Source organism: Orbicella faveolata, unplaced genomic scaffold (genome assembly GCF_042242905.1).
Source record: "Orbicella faveolata isolate gen_17 unplaced genomic scaffold, um_ofav_v1 contig_2, whole genome shotgun sequence".
In the NCBI taxonomy this organism is placed as follows: Eukaryota; Metazoa; Cnidaria; class Anthozoa; order Scleractinia; family Merulinidae; genus Orbicella; species Orbicella faveolata.
The window spans coordinates 1,056,167-1,079,155 of NW_028301547.1; the positions used below are offsets into that span (position 1 = coordinate 1,056,167).

The 22,989-nt window shown below is 38.4% G+C and overlaps 1 protein-coding gene across 1 annotated transcript; it reads left to right on the plus strand.

Moving 5' to 3' along the window:
• The first annotated feature begins 2,536 nt into the window (after positions 1-2,536).
• Positions 2,537-22,934, plus strand: LOC110062625 (myelin regulatory factor-like). Its single transcript, XM_089289040.1, has 29 exons — positions 2,537-3,072; positions 3,224-3,299; positions 7,237-7,337; positions 7,452-7,497; positions 7,861-7,961; positions 8,661-8,787; positions 9,213-9,322; positions 9,434-9,596; positions 10,194-10,287; positions 10,700-10,756; positions 11,091-11,144; positions 11,374-11,450; positions 11,525-11,581; positions 12,123-12,176; positions 12,817-12,907; positions 13,816-13,896; positions 14,006-14,125; positions 15,031-15,204; positions 15,619-15,675; positions 16,277-16,330; positions 16,557-16,675; positions 17,177-17,270; positions 18,004-18,098; positions 18,607-18,914; positions 19,298-19,486; positions 19,926-20,004; positions 20,388-20,459; positions 20,754-20,853; positions 21,384-22,934. Exons 1-29 carry the CDS (start codon positions 3,033-3,035, stop codon positions 21,564-21,566), a joined length of 2,973 nt encoding a protein of 990 aa, XP_089145166.1. The 5' UTR covers positions 2,537-3,032; the 3' UTR covers positions 21,567-22,934.
• Positions 22,935-22,989: the final 55 nt, after the last annotated feature.

The window sequence follows — 22,989 nt, forward strand, 5'->3', positions numbered from 1 at the left end:
CGTTTGCGAGATTTAACTTGAAAAACACTCTTAAATCATCAACTCAAAAACGAGGTTAGTAGGGCTTATTTTAATACTCGCAAAATGATTTATAATAGGCAGCCATTCTGGCTAAGAATACGACCTCGCGCAATTGCAATTCCGAAAAAAGCGCCATTTTGCTCGGTCAAGACAAATGTCATCGAAGTTGATCCTAAATTCGTCGCAGGGCCCCGCGCTTTTTCGGTCAGCGGTGACTAGATGCGAGGGAGTTACCTATTGTTTCATCCTGGGCACAAAACGAGAACATGCTGTACATTTTTACGCGGAAGATATGGTAATTGGGTGAATCACTGCCAATCACTGCCCCTTCTTCGTAGCCTGTTTCAGACGCACTTGGTTCTGCCGGCTGTTAACAGGAACATTGCGCTTTACCAGCTCCCCTGGGTTGGAACCTATTTCAAGGTTTGAGTACCACTCGGCAGGTGAGTGATATGTGGTGGATGTGCACGTGCTGAATGATTATCAGATTAAAAAAAAAAAAAACAAATGCCTGTTCCAGTCCCGGCTAGTCGTAGTCCAGTCCCTGAATTCCTTCTGAGCTCAACCCTGGGATATAGAGCGGGCCAGTGAAAGGGAGAGTCCGGGAACTGGTCTACAATCCTGGCCAAAAGTCCTCGGGACACTTGACAAAATGACAACTGGTAACGCATTATTTTGAAGTGGGAAGTCATTGTTAAAATTTGCTCAACCCGCCTTCCCCAAAATAATGTCGGAATACTGGGTCTACTTTGGATGAATCAATATCAGCATTGTGTTTGGGGTGGGGAGGGGGAGGCCGACAGAAAGACCATATGTCGGCAAAAGCGCAAAGACTTTTGACCAGGATTGTAGGTTGAAAGCAGAAAACCATGGTTAGTCACCCATACAGGCCATACATGCCCCAGCCAGGGGGTGGACTCCCGGAAAAATTGGGTTGGGGTGTGCGGCCCGCTTCCCAAAACCCTTACCCTGTTTATGACTTATGACCTGACCAAAAATACCCTGTTTTCAGACCTGCCTTATAATTAGTTCCCTACAGTTCAGACCGATCAGTTAAATTAAAGGCGTTGTGAAGGGCTTTTGTTGCAATGTTGATGGTCTTAAAAGGCAATAATGATGAAAAAAGTAGCTTCTTCCGAAGAAAACATATCCAATTCAAGACTAGAGTGCAAAAACCATACCTTATTTGAGACCAGAATGGGTAAAACTGATACCCTCTATTGGCTGAAAATGGGACCGGGTTTCACACACCTATTTGGCCCATATAAGGGAGTTCTCCCGGGCATTCTGCCCTTCAGTTTTTACGTATACGTTACCATCACAACACACGATTCTAGAATGTTATCATAGCAATCAGATTCCATGGTGTTTACCCACCCCTCTGTTTCATCTCATTTACAGTGATGAACAATAGCATTTTGACAGATCAGATAAATTACACTTTTAACCTGAGTGCACATAACCTCAGGCGTTCTAGATCTTTTTTGACACTCGATCACAGCTTAGAGTGTACAGCCGGACGTCAGCTGACATGCGGTCGTGTGGTGAAAAAAGTTTGCATGTAAAATTTTCCGTTTTTTGCAGATATTTCACAATCCGCAAAAAAATAGTTCTCTGAAAAAATAAGTACTCCCGCAAAATTTTATTCTTCCGGGAAAATTTACCCCACACTGTAAGATGATGAATAGAATAGAATAGAATAGAATAGAATAGAATAGAATAGAATAGAATAGAATAGAATAGAATAGAATAGAATAGAATAGAATAGAATAGAATAGAATAGAATAGAAAGCCTTTATTTTAACACAAGTTTTAAAGCTAAAATAAAAGAAAGACCTAATAACAATGTGATAATAAGTAAAAATTGATCTGACGATATTAGTTATCTTCTTCTAGACAAGCAGACGTCATCCAGAGGTATAATCTATTATCGCGCTGATCTGAGTCATTACCGACACTTAGCCTGCGTAGGCGTTTAACGGGGGAGGGAAGGCTGCCGAAACTTCCAGACCAGACAACTCTGCGGAGCTAGACGTTAATCATGTCCTAAAACGTAACGCCTTTTTCAGCTGTTCGTTTCTTTTTTGTCACTTTTCCGACCGCATTTAGCAAAAACTGACAAAACTATGAGGAAATGTACCCGTTTTGCTGAAAATCGCAAAAATTAATCCTCCACTGACAGTCTAAACAAGAAACAATTTAGTCTCTCCCATTCGTGAAACTACCGCAACCATTATTACGGCTGCAAATTCTGAATTTCCTTCCACTTAGTCCCTTCAAGACACCCAGATATATCAGACTTTTTGTACTCCGCTGGGTGATTTCTTCCATAAGCCCCTGTCGTCCATTAGTATCGAGTTAACATTACGGGGGAGTTCTGTCCTCTCCGGTTATCTGAATCCAACTCTTGTTTGTTTGTTAGCTCAGGGGTCAGCCATTAACGTCACTAGCGAGCAGAAATAATCAATTTTATGAATACAGGCTTGTCTATTATTATGTTACAAGCTGTCGTGAACAATGCTATTTTCTCAATCTTTTGGGTCATTTGAAAAGCAAAAGAATTGATTTTTGTACTCGCCATTTTCGTGTTTCACCGAGGTTGACATAGGGGTGACATTTGACAAGCATCATTGTGAGCGCGAAGATTGTTGCTTTTGCTTCGCTGCGGGAAACCTATCAAACAAGAAGAGATCTTATGAGTAACTCTTGATACTGTGAATAATGGGAACGAACGACAGTCTAGACTCTAAGAATATGCTGATAACGTTTTGGAATCATGTCTTGGCAAAATTTCGGGAAGTAATTTGAGTGAAGGAATGACAAAACATGACTGACATTACTTGTCACGTGCAAGATCTGTCAGCGGCCGTTTATGTCATCTACGATATTGCAGTTGCGTTGTCTTAAAGACGATACTCTTACCACTTCCCTTGCTAGTTTGTGAATGATTTTTCAAGCGTAAATTGAAGGCTGGCTGCCTTAAAAGAACACGGTCAAGTCTGTAGGGAGTTATGAGTTATCTAGAGGAACCTAGCTTGCCCTCTACGCTAGGTAAGTGCCGCGAAATGCTGAATTTTCGTCATGGATCGCTAGTGTAGCAGCCCGTTTACTGTCGCTGAATGGTCCGTATGCAAGGTGTTTCGTTACAACCTGCTTGGAGATTTGCTCAAGTTGCGATCCTTTCGCTTTTTTGTTATTTCAGAACTGGATCATGATGCTTTCTCTTTCTCTGACCTGGAGGAATGTTTTCCTTCTGACGACAAAGGCATGGCAGACGGGTAAGTTGATGGACTTTTGCGAAATCGAAAAGCTTCGGCACAACAACACAATGTGAGTGAAATTCAAACGGATTGGAAACTCAATACGTCCCGCGAAAAGTCCGTGCTTTGCCCAGGCAGGTCTTCCCTTCTGATATTTTATGTTTTGTTGTCAACCATAACATCTGTTATTAGAAAGCTTCTGCAACTCACAACCTTAAGATGAAGCCACGAATTAAGAACTTAGTATTTCCTTCGAACTTTCAAGGCAATTGCGAAGATCTATGCTTATACCTTACTTGCTATTTTGAAGAAGATCAATTTAGGTCAAAAGATTGAATTCCGCCATAATTGCGGAGTAGAGAAAAGGTTAAGATCTTGTTTTTTAAAAGTACTTACTATTAAGGTAACGACTTTTAATTGAGTTTATTATTTCTGGCCGAAAATAAATTCGCTCAAACTTGAATTCGAACATTTGTTAGACGCGTTTTGTGTTGATCAAAGGACATCTAGAGCCCTGAACAAGAAATAAAACTTTATAGTGTTACTTTTTCTTATGACAAATCATGGAGCTATTCAAAATTCTGGCTTTGAAGTTGCCGTGTTTGTAGTTTGTGCAGGAAATATTGACTTAAGTTCGCTTTGTCTGGACCAGTTGCACTTCCTTTTATGTTGATGAGGAAAGTTGTTCATGCCTAAATTAAAGAACTTTCTCTGGTAGTATCCACTGGCGGTCCTTTCACAAGAAATCAAGACAAAAGTACTTTGCATATAATTTTGTCCGATTCTCTAATGAACTTTTGCTTTTCACGTGGTGTCAACATTTCATGTTTGTTGAGTCTATGATTTTGAAAGGGTAAAGAAGGTCGCGATTTTGCGTTTACCAGTTTTGCTTCGACGAATGTAAGGGCTTTTAGGAAAGATTAATAATTTAAGCTTTCGTAAAGTAGGAAATAACGAATCATTTTCCGTTGAAAATTTTTCAAATGCAAAGTGGCTATTTGATTGTGTAATTTCGGTACTTGAGCAAACACTCAGCTAGTGCAAAAACAAGCTCTCGAGTTATCGTAGGTGACATAGTAATCTTAATTATATATTTTTTTTATTGTTGGACGTATTTACGCTTTCTTTCTTAATTCATCCATTATCCATCAGTTATTGGTTTGTTTCTTTGCCGTTTTGTGTATGATAATTACAGCTTGACTTTATGGAGGAAGTGCTTCATAAACTAATGCTCGGTTAATCATTACTTAAGTTTATAACTTACCGATTTTGTCATTGCCGACTCTCAACTTATTTACCGAAGCGTATTGTGTTACGTGATTATGTAAATCAGTAATTGTTTTTGCCATTATACGTGTAGGATTTTCGCTTCTTTTGAATCTTTTAAAGAGGGATTAAATTTTAATCTGAATTATTTCAGTTTTTCTTGTCATGTTCCGTGACTTCGAGTGACGCGGTTTGTGGTAATATGCTAAATTTAACTACCTTAAAGTGCTACTAATTATACAGCTGAGACAACTGAAACGAGACTTTTAAACCCATCCACGTGTTCACGAGATGTTAGTAACAAGATCCTCGCATTTATGTTGTATCTGGGTTTATAGATTTACATATTTTTTTCCCGTCTTAGCATGTATGACTAGTGGTAATCAAAGATTATGAGCGCGTTTTTTTTATCACTAAAATATATACGTCTTAAATGATTTCACTAGCTGACTTTCAACCTCTGTCTATTGCTAAAATCAACATTTTTTAATCAACAACTGAGGTTTACAGACTTAATATGTATGATTAAATCACTAGAATATTAGCTTTTGAAGTGTTTTTACTGCAAGTTAGCTGTAAACTCACGCTAAATTTGTTGAATAGTTGAACAGCTCATTTGGTTTAATTTTGGTCCAGACAAAGTGAGTTTGTTTGGTTTGTTGTTAAAGACATCATCGAATTCGACACTTTTATAACAAAATATAGATGACATCAGACAAAAATTATGACCTTTCTCGACCTTGCAGATAAAGTAATATTGCACAAGATATGATCTGAAACAAAGCACTGCAGATCCTGTCTGAGCAAATATGATAGTGTTTGAGATAAAAATATGACTTTTAATTAACAGAGGTAATTCATCAACTTTAGTCAGAGTTTGTGGCATTAAGTGAATATGTTTGAGAGTCCAAGTAAAATATTTTGACTGCCTTATTAATGTATACACAAATAATATCTTTATCGAGCAGAATGACAGTAGTTTGTTTTCTTTTCCTTTTGGATATAATTTCACATGTCAAGTGCATTGTTTTATATATTTACAGGACTGTGGGGACTGTATTATTGTATTCAGTGTAGCTGCTCTTTTTATCTATATCACTCATGAAATACACTTTGTACCCATATTGATAATTAAGTTGTTTGTGTTCAACTTCTCTGGTTGATCTGTGAGGTAACTTGATTTTTGAAGGTCTTATAAAGGTGCAATTCTTGTCAACTTGATTTCTTGAAATCATAGTAGAAATCAGATTACACAGGAAATGGCAGACTGCTGGTCTGAATGCAATGCTTTTAGATTAATTGTCTCTTAATTACTTAAGAATGTAATAGAAGCTGTAAGTTCCTATTGCACTGGAAGAGGGAACAAAAAGTTTGAAGTGACTACAGGTATTTCATGACAGAAATTCCCAAAAGTAATGGTGTGTCCATGCTACTAAGTAGGGTTAATTTAGTAGAAAATAAATAAGATTTGGATCATAACCACTGCCAGTCATAATTTTTTTAATTTGAGACATTCAAGAAGCATTCATGTGTATGATCAATAAACATTCAGGTGGGGCATTCATGTTTTGGCTTGCAATTTAACACTTTTAAAATTTTTGTTTGGTGGTTTCCAGATCATTGGGGAATAAAGGGTCAAGTGGTACCTGCAGGCAATGTTCTTTTTTTTGTGTGTTTACTTGTGTGGCACTTGGTTGTAGGCTAATTTTAAATCATTTTCTTGTCTTTTTCTGTGTATGATTTCGTAGGTCAGGTGAAGAAGTGTCCATACACTGTTTGGGGGTGTATTATTTTGATTTGGGGGAACTGTGACTGCCCATCTAATTATTTACACTAAATGGTGGGCCTAATGACGTCTAGGCATAACATTTCACTGCATTGTAATTTACCTGACAAAATCCCTCCATTGTGGCATTTTGTGTTTTATACTTGATGTAATATTGGGTTGAATGTATAATGTCATCAGTCTTTTAATTTGCATGACATTTTGCACATTTTCAAACTTAAATATCTCTGGAAGCATTTGCAAATGGTGCTTTTAATTTTTCGTGGAATTCTATGTGATTAACCTAAAAATTAAAGGGGTAAAAATTTAATCATAGTACCACTTCAATGTAGGGTGTTTTAATGTCTGTAGCTCAAAGAGTTTTAGCCAGAAAAGCAGCATCCAAATCTCAGGTCACCATACCCTTTCAGGTGTAGAATTGGGCTAAAACAGGGCAAGATACAAGGGCCATTTATACAAGAAAAATAAGCCACAGCTTACATAAGATACAAACTGGACCATTTATACAAGTGCGACTTATGTAAGATGCAAAGTTCTCCTATAAATGGTTCATGGCTTATTTGTGACTAATGCCTCGCTTTTGTGTTGGTTGTCATAGCAATCGCAGAATTGCACAAGCTGTCGAGCAAGCTTGCTCTTGTGCAGTGTGAGTTCGCGTCTTATGTAAGCTGTAAACAAGCCGCGATACCATTTATATCAGTGGTTGTGTGGCTTACATAAGCCAAGCTCAAAACCCTCATCTTACACAAGCCACGGGTTATGTTATCTGCAGCTTGTGTAAGATGTGAACTGGTTTAAATGTTACAGTACTGTTTATGCGGTAAGTTGGCACAAGCCGCAGCTTATATATTTTCCTTGAATGAATGGCTCTATTGAAAGTTCTTTTTGCTTTTCATTTACTAGATGCATCGATGGCACAGGACAGCTCAATTTTGGATTTGCTGCAGATGCAATAGCTAACAATGATCACTTTCTCTCATTAAGTTTAGGACCACAATACAATGGTACAGTATTACTATTTAATAATGGATTTTCACTTCAGGATCATTCATTGATTTCTTTCTCTTCCCATCATTACTTTTCAATAGATTGTCAGATTGTTTTTTTCTGTCCAACAGGTAGCCTTGGTTTTCCTATTGATGGACAGGGGATCTCCGTGGGACAGTGAGTACTCATTGAAATTACTTCTTAACCTTGACAAAATCAAGACTGCACAATAATTATACTTGAGCTGGTTTTTCAGACTAGTTACATGTACCCTCATAGCCTTCAGGCCCACAGTTGTTTGAAGGATGGATAACGCTATCCTCTGCTTAAAATTGCTATCCAGTGGTTAAGTGTTAACAAAACAAACCATGCTATCCACTGGATAGTGCTTCATCTGGTGGATAGCGTTATCTTCCTTTCAAACAACCCAGGCTAGATCTGTAATTCCGTAGAACATTGTTCCCAGTTGAACCTGTGGAGGGTGTGAGTGAGAAAGTATGATGGTGTAGTGATGTGCATAATCTTGTTAATTTTGTTCAGTCCTATTGACATTCCCAATTTTGGAGGAGAGCACAGAAGTGGAAACTTTCCTTTGACGCCACCAGATTCAGATGGACCTGATTCACCAGATGTAGACCAAGGTAAGAGAATAGACTTTTGTCTAAGATATTTAAAAAACTTTCCTGATTGCTTAGGGTGTACATTTGATTTTGAACCCCATTCCTTTCACAAGTTAGTCAACCTTTAGAGGTTAAAGTCCATTCCTTCTGACAGTATGTAATAGATCAGAATGTGACCTCAATCTGTTACTATGCAGTGATTAGGAGTATATTCCATCACAGACAGCAGGCTCAAAAAAAGTATGTACCATTCGTCCAGGACAAGTAGATTTTCCTGCTGGACTAGTAACTTTTCAGTCTTACTTGCCCGATGGGCGAAGGATCAGGCGTGTTGTCCAACTACATCACTAAAAGAGCAAACTAAGACTTGCTCAAGCAAAATTGGAGAGCTACTTTTCCCAAGGACAATCTGGAATTCAAGTTTCTTTTGAACCCTGAGATAGTCCATGAGAATTTTTGGCTGCGTTCCTTTGGGGTGATTTGGATTAGGATCAGTGATGTTGGATGACTGATCCTGATCCAGATCACCCCAAAGGAATGCACCCAAAAATTAGATAGGCTGCAGCAATAACAAGCAATGCATGTTTTCTGCCCTTAAAAGAATTTGGCTGAAATCTCTCAAAGATGACTTTGAACTGACCAAGACTGACTGATTGATTGACTGCAATGACACCTTGTACATGATAACTGCAGCTTAACTTGATTTTTCTGATCACTTAGTGCTACTGTGTGGCTTGCCAGGCACGCATAATGTAGTGTTATCATCTTCGCACTCTGGAGGATTATATCTTCAGCAAGGGATTCCTTTTAACAATGCTGGAGAATTCCAGTCACAGCTGTCCCTCAGGTACATACATTATGTCACTTGATAATATGACCTGAATGAATATCCAAACCTCTGACATATTTAGTTAATAAGAGTTTCAGCCCTTTTGGTTAGAGGGCATTGAATAGGGCTCTCAAATGAAGATTCTTTAGAAATTTAGGGCTTTATGGCTGTATGTTATTCTGTCCATGGAGCAAGACTTGCCCAGGGCAAGCAAAAATTGAGAGCTACTTGTCCCAAGGTCAAGCTGGAATTCAAGTTTTTTATGAGCCCTGTAATAGCTGCATGTATAGATATTTCTAAATACTTCATAATATAAAATGGTATTGCACACTGTTCAATTTCTAATGATATGTACTGTAGTAGCTCAATGCACCCTCTATCCATGAACATTTTTCAAACTTGTGATACCTTGTGTTCATGACCGATTGTTCTGTTTTTTACAGCAGTGTCTCTGAACCCAGACGGAAGAGAAAGAGAGACTCTGAGTGCAGTGAATCTTTAACAGCAAATGGCATGTCGTCTCTCAGGGTTAATTCATTGAAATCAGAGCCAGGTGACCAATATTTCCTATTTTTAAAATTTTGTTGAAGTTTGATTGGCTTAAGTCTCACCACTTAACATTTACATGCGGAAGTGACTTTTTAAATATAAATTTCCCTCTCAGATGACTACTGTGTGGACGGTAGTGGCTCTGATTGCCTGGATTCTCCTGATCCCTTTACCACGCCAGTGACGCCCGACCCAGAAAACTCATACCAGTGCTTAAAATGGTCCTCTTTCAAAACTGAAGAGCGTTGCAGCATGTTTGACGATGCCTCCCAAAAGCTGTGAGTACTCTGGACTGTTGATCATATAAATATGACATCAGTATTCTGAAACTAAAACACACAACATATCCTAACAATTGCTATTAGAATTGTGGCTTAAGGATCAGTTACAGATCTACTGAATTGTGTTGTTATTTGACTTTGCAACTCATGCTTTTATGACACGAAGCATCTGGGAGGGTTTATTGCAGCTACATCCTAGTTAGCAATTTGGGCTGCTTATCCATCTCAAGTTGTGCCCAAAAATATTTGCCAGATTTCCCAACAGTTTGTCAGCACCCAATTATATGCCTTTGTAGTAAGAGAGGTTAATAACTGTCACGATAACATTACACTTATAGTGCACAGTGATAGCATGGTCAAGCATGAACTCATGCTAAGTTGGTTATTAATCCATCAAGAGTGCTGCTGATTTGAGTTTCATTAATGGGTGTCCTCAAGTGTATAATATAATTTTATGTTTAATAAGATTTTATGCCCCCAGTTAGGCTCCCTGTAGCCAGCTAGTAGATTGATTGTATTGTTAAAGTATAAATTGACAGAATGAATAGTTGGATGTCACGTTTGAGTTACAAACACGGTTGCTTTTCTGTTCAGACCTCCTCCTCAGTTCAGAGTGGATGCTGACAAAGGCTTTAATTACTCATTTGCTGATGAAGCATTTGTTTGTCAAAAGAAGAATCATCTTCAGGTAGTTGAAGAAACCTAAGGGAAATAATTGATAATAAAATCTAATTATTGTAATAATTATTAGCAATTGTTTTCGAGCCGTGATAATACTGAACTTTTGCACTTTTGTTTGATATCAGCAAGTTAAATCCTGTTGGGACTAAATCTTTGTCAGTGTTTTAATTGTTGATCTCTGACTCTCTGACTAGCAGTAATAAGTAGATTTCATTTTGCATTCATTGCGTGGTATGCTTGGCTTACTGATCCATCAGGATTCTTCAAAAAAGGGAGAATTATATGTGTGCTACACTTCAATCACTCTCTTGCATCAAATCAATGGAACTTGGTCAAGTGGAACATGAAACAATCCACAGCAGTTACTTTAAATATGGTTAATGCTAGTACATAAGTTTTTTGATTTTTCTATTTTCTAGATCACAGCCTACATGAACCTGCAGTCTTCACAATTGCCTAAATATGTCCAAGGAGAGGTTTGTACTGACTGTTAACATTTAATGTCTTATTACAAAATGTACACAAGTGATGAGGTCATGCAAAACCTGCATTAACATGAAACTTGTGTATACATTTATTTTTGCTGAGGATAGTTGCCATTTCTTGCTCTTTCATCTGATTTCTTATTGACGACAATGTAACTCTCCATTTCATATTTGTTCACCATAACTGTATACTCTTCAAACCGGACACTAAGGCTACATTTTCCACTCTTGACTCTTCAGCAGTTATGCATACAGTGCAACAAGTCCTGTGTTATGAAGTGCTCCAGCTAAACCTACTAAACTTGCATATTGTTTTGTCTCTTAGCAAAATGAATTAAGACGCATTGACAAGTTCTGTCTACACCTTTATGGAATAAAGGTATGTTCATTACAAAGGTGTTTCTCAAACTTGCATGCAGTTAAAATGTGCTACCTTAAGTTCATTGTAGTGATAATAATAATAATAATAATTAGACATTTATGTAGTGCTAATACTATGAAATAATTTCAATATGTGGAATTTTAATATGTAGACCATGCACATTGTGTGTTTGCCTTATGCATTAGCATTATTGGTTTAAATTCTTTTTGTGGTTACGTTGATTTAGATGGAATCTCAAGCCAGTCAAATTGGTGTTGAACAGTCTCAAGCAGACAGAAGCAAGAGGCACTATGAACCTCTGCAGTAAGTGATTAATTTGCTTGATTTAATAACCTCACAACCAGTACATAACTTGTGTTATTTTTCATTGCTTTCAGATTTGACATAACACCAAAAGAGCAAGCAAAGATCACTGTGGGAAGACTGCATTTTAGGTGCTGGATTTTTGTATCTAATTTCTGCATACGTGTGTGAAGATTTAAGAATTAAACAACACGACAACAACAACTTTATTCGCTCATACATTTACAGTTTTTAAAAAATATATTATATAAATAAAAGGACAAAAAATGTGCAACACTGCTCCTTACTTAATAGCCTGCAATATTCATTTCTGGATTTTCCAATTCTAAATAACCCTGTTCCTCATTCCTGAGTTATGATCCTTGTGATTCTTTATCACTTATTTCCTGATTTCGAATCCCTGGTTTTCATTTCCTGTATTCCAGATTCCAGGAAAAGCCTATTAAGTGTTATGTTGCTGGCTCTAATTAAGACAATAGCTGACAACTTCTTTAACCAAAAGTATGCTGAATATTCACCAGTGAGATTATTACCTTAAAGAATGCACCTCCTGAAAACATCATGGAATTAGACAGCATGTAAAATAATTTTTTTGCCACTCATCAGTGAAGGGATGAACGTTATCTAGTTTGTTTTCAAGAAACTTTCTTGTAATATTCAAATCTCTTGCAGTGAGACTACAGCTAACAACATGAGAAAAAAAGGAAAACCAAATCCTGACCAGAGGTAAGACAAACTTTATTATAACTGGCAATTCATTGCTATCATAGCTTTCCTTCACTTTTGTTTTTGGTGAACCTAAAATAGAGATGTCTTGATTTAAGATTGAGGGAATGTATAGCATCTGAGAAGAAATTATCTTGTCCAGCTGGTGCAAGTACAGTTGTTGTAAATATTTTATATAAGGAAGTCAGAGTAGGGTTTTAAGTGTTTTTTTGCCCCATGCCAATATATATTTCTTTTAAAATGTTTTGCTCATTACGACCAAGGTCTAAATGATATATTTTAATCCTTGGGTTTACTGTAATTGCTTAATTGTAATAATACATTTATTAATTTTCAAAAAGGAAACAACATTTTTCATTTTACAAAACATGTTTTGACATTTCCTTATCATCTTCAGTTGCAAATGTTTGACGGTTGTACATTTGAATTTTCACTGTATACATGATTACGTTGTAACATTACACCGTGAAATTTATGTCAACAATTTGAATAGTCAAGAATTTACTGAAAACAAAGAATAGCAACATTAGTTGAAACAGAATCAAAACCACCAACAGCAGAAAAAGAATAAATTATGCAAAAATGAAACATCAGTTTTAATGGTTTAAAAAATTGTGATGTGCTACAATTATTATTGCAGATATTTCCTGCTTGTTGTTGCTGTGTATGCTCATTCAAAAAACAAGGAATATTTGGTGTGTGCCAATGTGTCAGAAAGGATCATTGTCAGGGTGAGTTAATGAACACTCTGATCCAGCTAAAAGTAATTACCTGGTTTTTGCTTTGCTGACAGAAATCAAATTTCTCATCACGTATCAGTACACTGCCAAGTACAGTCGAACCTTGATTATCTGTACTTTGATTATCCGGATTTCTCAATTATCCAGACTTTGTCTTTAGTCCCAATTTTGCCATGAATATTTATTAGTCGTGATAAAGATTCATAGCAATATTCTTTTTGAAACTATAGCATTGTAAAGGGCAGTCAAAAGAGAGTTTGTTTTGCTTTTAAAGAGCAAAAGCAGCGCTCGCATGCATCATAACTAGTGAAGAACACTCAAATGCATTCTGATTGGCTCAGAGTTGAGTGGTTCAAGATGTTCACTAGACCATATTGTTTTCCAAATGATTTGTAAAAGTGTTCTTTCGTGATTAAATGTTGCTTTATTTAAACAGTTTTGTTCTTCATTAATATTCCTATTTTTGATTATCCGGACCCTCGATTATCCGGACTATGTTGTCTAGTCCCAACGAGTCCGGATAATTGAGGTTTGACTGTAGACAGTTGATGAGAATTCAGAAATTTGTCATCTACAGTGGAACCCCGCCTTACGGCCACCCAGTTCATACAGCCACCTTGTTATTATGGCCACTTTATTTTGGCCCAAACAAAAGCCCAGTCAGTCACTTTAAAGAACCCCTTTAATATATGGCCACCTGTTAATATGGCCAGATTTTTATGGCCTGTTGGTGTGACCATATTGATTGGGTTCCACTGTAGTAGGTTGACTACTTTGATATGTACCACAAAGCTCTCAGAAATGCTTGAGAATGTATCACAGTATTCCAAACTTGGGTCATAAAAGGCTTAATACCAGTACTTGTACCTCAGTTTCTAATAATATAACTATTTTGCCAGGCATCCAATCCAGGCCAGTTTGAGAATGACATGGAAGCTGTCTGGTCAAGAGGGCAAACTTCAGACTCCGTGTTTCGAATGGTATGGCCTTTTTAATATTCTGTGAGTTGTTGTGCATTACGTTCTTGGTTCAGTGAGGAACTTACCATAACTATTAAGTACTGTTTTGTTTATTGTGTTTGTATCGTAGGGTCGTGTTGGTATCAATACTGACAAGCCAGAGGAAGCACTGTCAGTCTACGGCAACCTTAAGGTGACTGGCCGGCTTGTTCATCCATCTGACATCAGAATAAAGGAAAGCATTGAAGAGGTAGCGTGTTGTCATTGATTTAGTTAGTTTTAACTCTTTTCTTTCAGCCATATCCTTCTCAATATCTGGCCAATCCTGGCTACATCTGTTCAAATCAAATCTCGATCAAATCCTGGTTAAATCCTAATCAAATCACAGGCTCATCCTGGCTAAATCCTGACACAAATCCCACCTCAAGCCTGACCAAGATCCGGCTAAATCCAAGCCAAATCTTGCCTAAATACCAACCAAATCCTGGCCAAATCTCATCCAAATCCCATCTAAATCCCAACCAAATACCAACCAAATACCAACCAAATCCTGGCCAAATCTCATCCAAATCCCATCTAAATCCTAACCAAATCCCAACCAAATCCCGCCTAAATTCCGCCAAAATCCCGTCTAAATCCTGCCTAAATCCCACCCAAATCCCGCATAAATCCCACCTAAATCACAACCAAATCCCACCTAAATCCTACCTAAATCCCACCTAAATCCCAGCTAAATCCCAGCTAAATCCCGCCTAAATCCCGCCTAAAACCCGCCAAAATCCCACCTAAATCCCACCTAAATCCCGCCTAAATCCTGACCAAATTTCATCCAAATGCCACCTAAATCCCGACCAAATCCCGGCCAAATCGCACCCAAATGCAGCCTAAATCCCGCCTAAATCCCGACCACATCCCGCTCAAATCCCAACCAAATCCTGCTTGAACCCCAACCACAACCCGGCCAAATCTCGCCGAAATCCCGACCAAATCCAAGCCAAATCCCAGCCAAATCCTAGTGAAGTTCGTGGTCACATCCTAGGCAACCCCGGTGAAACCGCGGTGAAATCCCTGCCAAATGCGAGCAAAATCCTGGTCAAATATACCGATCGATTAATTGACTCAGTTACCGATTGGTTCATTGATGATTTCTTTTAGGTGGACACAAGTGAACAGCTTCGTAACGTGTCCAAAATGAAGCTGTACAAATACCGGTACAGTCGGGAGTACATGGAGCATGCAGGCTTAGATACAAGTGAGTGTGAGGGGGAGGATACGGGAGTGTTGGCGCAGGAAGTTAAAGAAGTCTTGCCAGAAGCTGTCAAGGAGTCGGTAAGTGAGCTCATTTGGCTTTGTATGGATTCCATGCTATTGTAGTGATAGTGAGGTAAGTGTTGAAATGAGCACAGTTGTAGACGTACATTTACAGGCTAAGTGACATGAACAGCAAGTTGTTACCCTTTTGTATATGGTATACACACATAAAAAGAGAGGCAATGTGAAAGTAAAGAGTCTTGCCAAAGAACACTCGGCCAGGGCTCCAACCTGGAGCTCTTGATCTGGAGTCCAGATCCTCTGGCCCTACCTACTTTTAATGAGGTGATCAAATCTATCACAAATTGCGTTTTGGAGTTGTTTTACTAAGGTGGACGGATGATAGGGACAAATTTCTTCTGAGGATTTCAGGTTTGACCACCGAACTGTTCTCACTGGAGGCACCTCTTACTTTTGATTTGTCTTCTGTAGGAAGATCTGGTTCTAGCTGATGGAAAAACAATAGAAAGATTTTTAGTGGTCAATAAGGTATGTTTTAATTCCATCCTTCAATCAATCTTCATTTATGGAGGGCAAAACACCTAATAGTTATACAACTTATAAACTTGTGGCCCTCTAATCCAAATTCAAACTAGGTATAGCTATTATTTATTGTCTAGACTACATGTCTAGAGTTATTCAATGAGCGTACATTCTCATTCACTGTTGTGCAGTGTGTTTGAAGTCAATTATTCTTCATATTACTTGCAGTCTCTCTCAGTGCACTGTGCCAAGTATCGACGCAGATCAACTGACCACACTGTATTTTGCAAAAATGCCCTGAAAAGTCACTAGCACCCATTTATACTCCTGGGGTGAGGTGAACCTATTTTTCATTCCAAGTATTTCGTATCGATAGGCTTTTGTATTAAAACAATGCTTGGGATACATCGTAACCCAGGAGGGTATTCATTATTCTGTCCCAGGGATGGAGACAACTTTTGTGAGACTAAAGTTTCTTAACCAAGGACACAACACAAAGACCCTGGAGCTCTGCATGTACATGTTCAACACCGTACCCATGAGGCCATTGCCTCTCTGTAGAGTATTCTAGGCTTACTGCTAAATACTTTTGATTGTGCTTTCTCAGGAAAGAATCTTCATGGAAAACGTTGGTGCAGTCAAAGAGCTTTGTAAACTGACGGTATGTGTCTACTTGAATCATTTGAAGAGTTTTTTTGCAGAATCGTACTTCGAAAGGAATTAAGAAAAAGTCGGAAAACCAACTTGCTAATTAGTGATGGATGTGGTGGACGCTTTGTACGTCATCGACGAAACTTATCGACAGTTTCAGTCGCCTGAAAATTTTATGTAGTTTTGACAAAAAAATATGATTGTACTGGATTGCATTTCTGTTGTTGCTCCCACAGGACAATCTAGAAGTCAGAATCGACGAGCTGGAAACAGTGAACCAGAAGCTGCAAAGAAGGCGATGTGACACTGTTAGCACGTTCAGTAGCTTGAGCTTGTCACGCTGTAGCTCCTTCAGGTTGGTGTAGTTACAGTCGTTCGACAGCCTGACCGAAAGAGAGTTTTTCTATGTGCTTCAATTTTGTCCTGCGTTTGTCATCGCAGGTCCTGATTGTTCTCCCAGTTTTCCTTTTGTGTTTTTCTACCATTTCCAGACGTTATTTCGAAATTTTCTCTTGGGTTTAAAGGAGCTCAGTCACGGTATTTTCAGTTATTTTAGCCATGTGCAAAATTACCTTTAAATTAACGGAAACCTGAAAATAGTAGTTTACTAAGATAGAAAAACACCAAAGAGATAATTATAAACCATAAAGGGACAAGGATGGTTATGGATGGAGAAGATTAACATGGATTGCAATCGACGAACTTGAAAAGTTTAGGCTGACCTTTTCAACACGCGCAAACTGTGACGTAGCTCCTTTTACCCTGGAATCACCTAAAATGTGCGCAATTTTTCCAGCCATTCTGCTGCTCTTAACGATTGTACTCTTAATGATTGTGTGATTTTTTTGTTTCACAGAGCATCAATAAACAGCAACAAACAATCTCAAGAACGTCGAAAGAAATGCCATCATCACCATCACTGCCACCATCATCACCATCACTGCGCATGTGTAAGTACGCTAGTTTCTTACCAGTATTCAATCTCGTTCCCAGTGTCTTCGTTCCCCTTGACCAGCGGTCGGAAAACGAGAGCTCTGGGAGCAACCATTTTGAAATAACCGAATTCTGGTGTTCTGCCCATCCGGTTTCATTACGCAGTGTGCATCTATGGCGCATGCCTGGAATGGTTGCTCCCAGAGCTCTCGTTTTCCGACCGCTGGTCGAGGGGAACGAAGACTCTGAGAATGAGATTGACCAGTATTCCTTTCTTTTATCATCAAACTCTTTGATGTGGGCCTGTCAGCGAGTATTTCCTTACATGTACGTTAAACATTACTAAACGGTTATAGAATAAGAACTTGACGAACCTTGACGTGAAAAGCACGTGTTTGAGTGAAACTTGCTAAGTGCGAGTGTAAGTAAGTAAGTAAGTAACTTTATTTAATGAGGGTAAAACACTTTACAGTCATTGACTGATAAACTCGTGGCCCTCCCTTAAACAATTAAAATATAAATCACAATGATTTTAAAAATATCTAACTATGAATAATAAGTATAAAACTGGTAAAATTACTAACATCAATAAAATGGACTAAAAACAGTCTCCTGTTTTCAAGTCTGACGATATTGTAATCCATTCCCATCCTCGCCATCGATATTCATTGTCACTTCCTAATGAGTTCCTTCATCAAGCATCAAGCCACGTGTGTTTTTTTTACGATTTAAATACTTTTTTCCTAACAGAGACACCACGCTGTTGTGTATGAAGAGCAAGGTTGGTGTTCGCCAAAGTTTATGCAGTTCCTCATCGTCACGCTTGTATTTTTCATGGTTGTTAGGTAAGGTTTGCTTCATAGGTTCTCAAAATAGGATCATTCAATTGCGCAAGGGAGTATTTCTTGCTGCCTGGTTGTTTCTACGTTTCCTCGTCTAAAAAGCCCTTTACTTTACTCCTATGGCTCTTCTACCTCCCTCCTCTGTGAAGTGAAGAGTTTACGGTCTCAGGTTTCTTAATAAGTGGAAAAAATGAAACATTCTTTTTAGTGCCCACCACAACATTTTCGATGCAAATTGTAGTAGACACTCGACGAACGTTAAGTATAAAATGCTTGAGTATATACAAAAAAAAATCGGTTCGGTTTGCATCATATTAGGTCATCAATCCATGCTTGTTATTGCAGCATGAAATGACTAGAGAAGTAATGCCTTAAATATACGAGGTGCTAGTTCATTGCAGATCATCAAGCTTGTCTGTGGCAGTATTGAAGTGTTTTGGCCAAGTAATAGCCTTGCTCTTTTGGAGGTCATGTATAAATTCTGTTAATTTGGAATTGTTTTCCAATACAGCATTGCAGGAATGGCGACCATTTACATCTTGCAAGACAAGGATGATGAAAGTTCTAAAAACAACAGTCAGGGACATTCAGGAATGGGCCTCGGGATCGGCAAGAACGATTCGAACCCACCTAGCCTGACAACAAACCAGCCCGCTATCTCGGATGTCCACTCAACCACCACCACTGTGAAACCACACAAAAGTACGACGTCTGTGTCGAGATCAGATCATGTTTTCACGGACCTGCGAAGAAGCCAGAGCACTGGAACAACGCCGCCAGGCATTGTAGCAAGACCGAAGACAACCTCAAAGGCAGTCGGTAATTTTCATTCCAAGAAACTAGTCTTGTTCCCAGTGACTGGTAAAGTTTCTGCTGTTAAAAAGGAATTTTACTATCCAATCAGAATCGGAACTTTTTCGTAAGTTGCTTGAAAACGGGCTCGGCTATTCTGAGAGACCAGATTCTAACGGATTTTGCCATATTGACCAACTTCTGATTTCTCCTTGCCTTTCCAGCTTATTGTCACCAGGACGGTCATAAGAATATAGAAACCCATCTACATAGAGATCTTGTTTAAATGTAATACGTTCAAATTCTGAAAACCAACATTTATTAAAATACAGGCGGGCAAGCAGCTACTGAAAATAGCTTTTGAACTGAAGCCCATTTCCAACGTAAGTTTTCTTTTTTTCTTTTCGTAGCAAATCAATCTTCGCCAACCTTGCAGTCAACCCCCAGATTGTCTAAGCCCAGTGAAGCGACACCGGTGAGCGAGGGGAAAACAACGCCGCCCAAGAGTGGCCAGTGCTGCAATCAGAAAAACATGGAGTATCCTTCCAAACTACTACAAGGAAAAGAGGTCTATGATGACAAGCCCAACATAGCTGGCAGTAAGTAGTGTTTTTGCCTTATAAAAAAGGAATAAAGGGGTGAAAAGGGTATGTGAGTAATCAAATGACACTGGTTATGTTGCCTTATTTCAGGGGTTAGTTGGTTATTGTCTTTAAACGTCTTAAAAATTCTAATTTGCTGCTCTCCATCTCTCATCTGACCCTACTTTTCTAAACTCGGGAAAAATGTGTGGACTGAAATGACTTTTAAAATTAAGTGTTAGATTTGTTGTTTTGAATATTTGCTGAATCGATGCAAGATTAAGTTTCGTCTACTTTTGGTCCAATCTACAAATTCTGGCTCGATAGATGATCGTTTTTGCATGTATGTAGGTGAAATACAGCCGTGTACAAGAATATACAATACAGTTATAAATCTGCATTACACATTTTCATTAACCTTCCTCTCGTTTTGTACTGTTTTACTCCAATTTTGTAGGTTTGCCTAGCACCAACTTACATGACCCTGAAATTCGCATCCTGGAGAACAACTACGTCATCACGTACTGTAACAAAAGGTGAGAACTGATCACCGTCACGTGATCATGACGGTGTTGCAAATGTTACTTCCCTGTTAACACAAGATATTTTAAGTCAAATTGCTATGTTACACTAACGAGAAACCAGTCATTAAAATTTGACTAATAAATAGTGCTACCATTGAACACCGTTGTTGCATCCGTTTCTTAATAACAAAAGCAACAACAACAACATACACGGACACTTTATTACTAAATAAAAAAAACTCTTAGTTACAAAAGAAAGATAATTGAAACAGAAAATTAGGTAAATTCATCCAGAATAACTTAAAAGCTAATCGAGTTGAGTGAAATTGGTTAGTATTTACATAAAGAAGTTTACTGATTTTATTGTCTTTATTTTTGTTGTTTTGCTGTTGCAGCTCTCATAACTCATCGCATTATATTCCATTCAGCGCTGACTTGCCATTTCAACCCATCACGCTCGAAATCAAGTAAGAGGTCCTCCTTGTTAGCTCTACTTTGATCAGTTTTATATCTGTTGGCCTTAAAAGTAGCTCCTAGACGCGTCTCTATCGTGCTGGTGCAAATCCACCAATGACGATGAAGGTGCTTTCTTTCTGGTCAATCAGGTGGAAGCCCGGCCAGGGCTCGGACTCAGGCAGTTCGATACCGGAGACGTGCGCACTGACCATGAGGTCACCGCGCCTCCAGATAAATGGAATTCCGTTTATCTCTGCGGTCTTCAGTTATAACTGAATGAATTCATACTTGTCTTCTGTTTTTAGCTCCACGGCAAGCTCGATAGTGCTGCTGTGTTCTCACTCTTTTAAGCATGATTGTCCTGAGAGGAAGACGCATCCACCTTATGATACTGCTCGGAAACAGGTAAGATTAACGTAGCTCTGCTGATAATCCTTTTCTATTGCCTTTATTCTTTCGCTTCCTTGTTATTTACAGAAATTGTAGAATGACTCTTCAGCTCAATGTAGCTCAATAGAGCGTAGCCTGCGAGCGCAGACGTATTTCCGGCTGTCACTTGGTTCCGCCGAAAAATAATGTCTGCGAACCCGAGCCAGGAAACGATTTCTGTGACGTAATGACTTTTGTTTCTCCTTGGCCAATCAGATTCCGTGATAGAATGAAACTCGAGTGCTCCTCGCAGCGAATACCTCGCGCAGAGTCGCGCAGTAGTTCTGGGGTTATTTGAGCTAAACTGTGATTGGCTTAGAATTCCTACGTCACAGAAATCGTTTTCTGGCTCGGGTTCGCAGACGTTATTTTTCGGCGGAACCAAGTGACAGCCGGAAATACGTCTACGCTCGCAGGCTAAATAGAGCGTGGATATCTGTACTAGTTTCCATAATTTCGTTTTCAACATTATATATCTGTCCTCATTTTCTTTGTACTCTCCTCAGGACTCGTGGAAAAAGTGTCACAGATGGCAGCTTCCGGTGGCGTACTATTATCAGAGCACTTATCACTTCCGACTGGTTCTCTCGCCAAAAATCGGGAATGTCACGTGTCACACACTCTCACAACCAAATGGACCTCGATTTCAAGACTTTTATTTCCACTTTATACGCAAGTGTAACACATAGTTTAGATTTAGTTCATAGTTTTGCTGCTTCAGGGTATTGCTTTTACTATTTACATATTATTTTATAAACGCTGAGGTTTTAAGTTAATCCTAGGTATTTGTTATTTTGGCTGGTTTGGGTTCGCTTCTCGTATTAACTTCCTAACTCTATAAGTCGGTCATGTTTGGGCCCGTTTAGTGAACCATTATTTTCTAAGTCTAACGTAAGTCGTATAATTTTCATTAACGATTGAGGTTTTTATGCTGCGCAAGGTGACTTTAACTTTTAGTTCTCTGGATAAAGCCCTAGCGTGTGACCAATCAAATGAAAGGTATGGAGCAGTACTTTCATGTGGTACTGTTTATCTTGTTTTTTAATGACATTTTCACTTTAATTGTTTATGACATATAAAATGAACCCTGAGGAACGTATTCTTTTGATAACTTTACCCAGTTTAGAATTAATAGCGCACCATTCTTGATTACATTTCGGTAAATACTCTTTACTCGAGGAAAGACCCAGAACGAACTCCTCTGTAAGACAAATAGAAAACAGATAAAGATGATATTTTTGGATCGTCACGCGCTCTCTTATCCTTGCGTGACTATCATTTGCGTGACCATGTGGATATCACCTTGTGGTTACCATGAAAGAGGCCAATCACATATTCAAGTATTTTATACATGAAGTGGTTTAATCCTGGATTTTTTTTATCTATAGCACATCATATTTTTCATTCGTATTACAATATATCATCAAAGTTTAGTTAGACATTTTCGTATTAAACTTAACGAAATAGGAGCCGTTCTTAAAATTAAAGAAACTGACAAGTTTAAACTGACGGTTTTTCTTGCGGTCAATCAAGCAATTGTGTGACGTTATCGGCAAGTGCCTATAATTTCAATTCGCTGCTGTAGATCATTCGTACGATGGCAAAGGACTGCCCTAGTGACAGCAGTTAAAGATACCACAATTCTAAAAACGGCCGTGCATATTTCTTTTGATTTTTAATGCAAGAAGCTCAGTTTCTCTCATTCTAATATTGGTGTGAGAAGTCTTGACAAGTTATGATGTAGAATAATTGTTTTTTACTGAACTGGTCTCAGTTCGATGTTTTAAAATTCTGCTGTTGTTTAATATACTTGTCAAACTGTCGATTAGAATTTTCAGGCATCAAAAGCGGACTATTCAATCACTGATGCATCACAATTTTCAGCAAAATTTCATCTACGTAGCTCTTTTTAATAATTAAATGAAATCGACAGGCAAATATTCTGTGTACATATATTGCCTCAGTGCATCAGAAAATTCGATTTGAATCTAGTAATATAGAAGAATTGTACAGAACAAATTTTACGAATAAATCACGAGTCGTTAATTTTTATACAAGACCTCCGGATTGATTACTGCTGCTGTGTTATTGTGTGGGCTGGGTAAGCTAGCA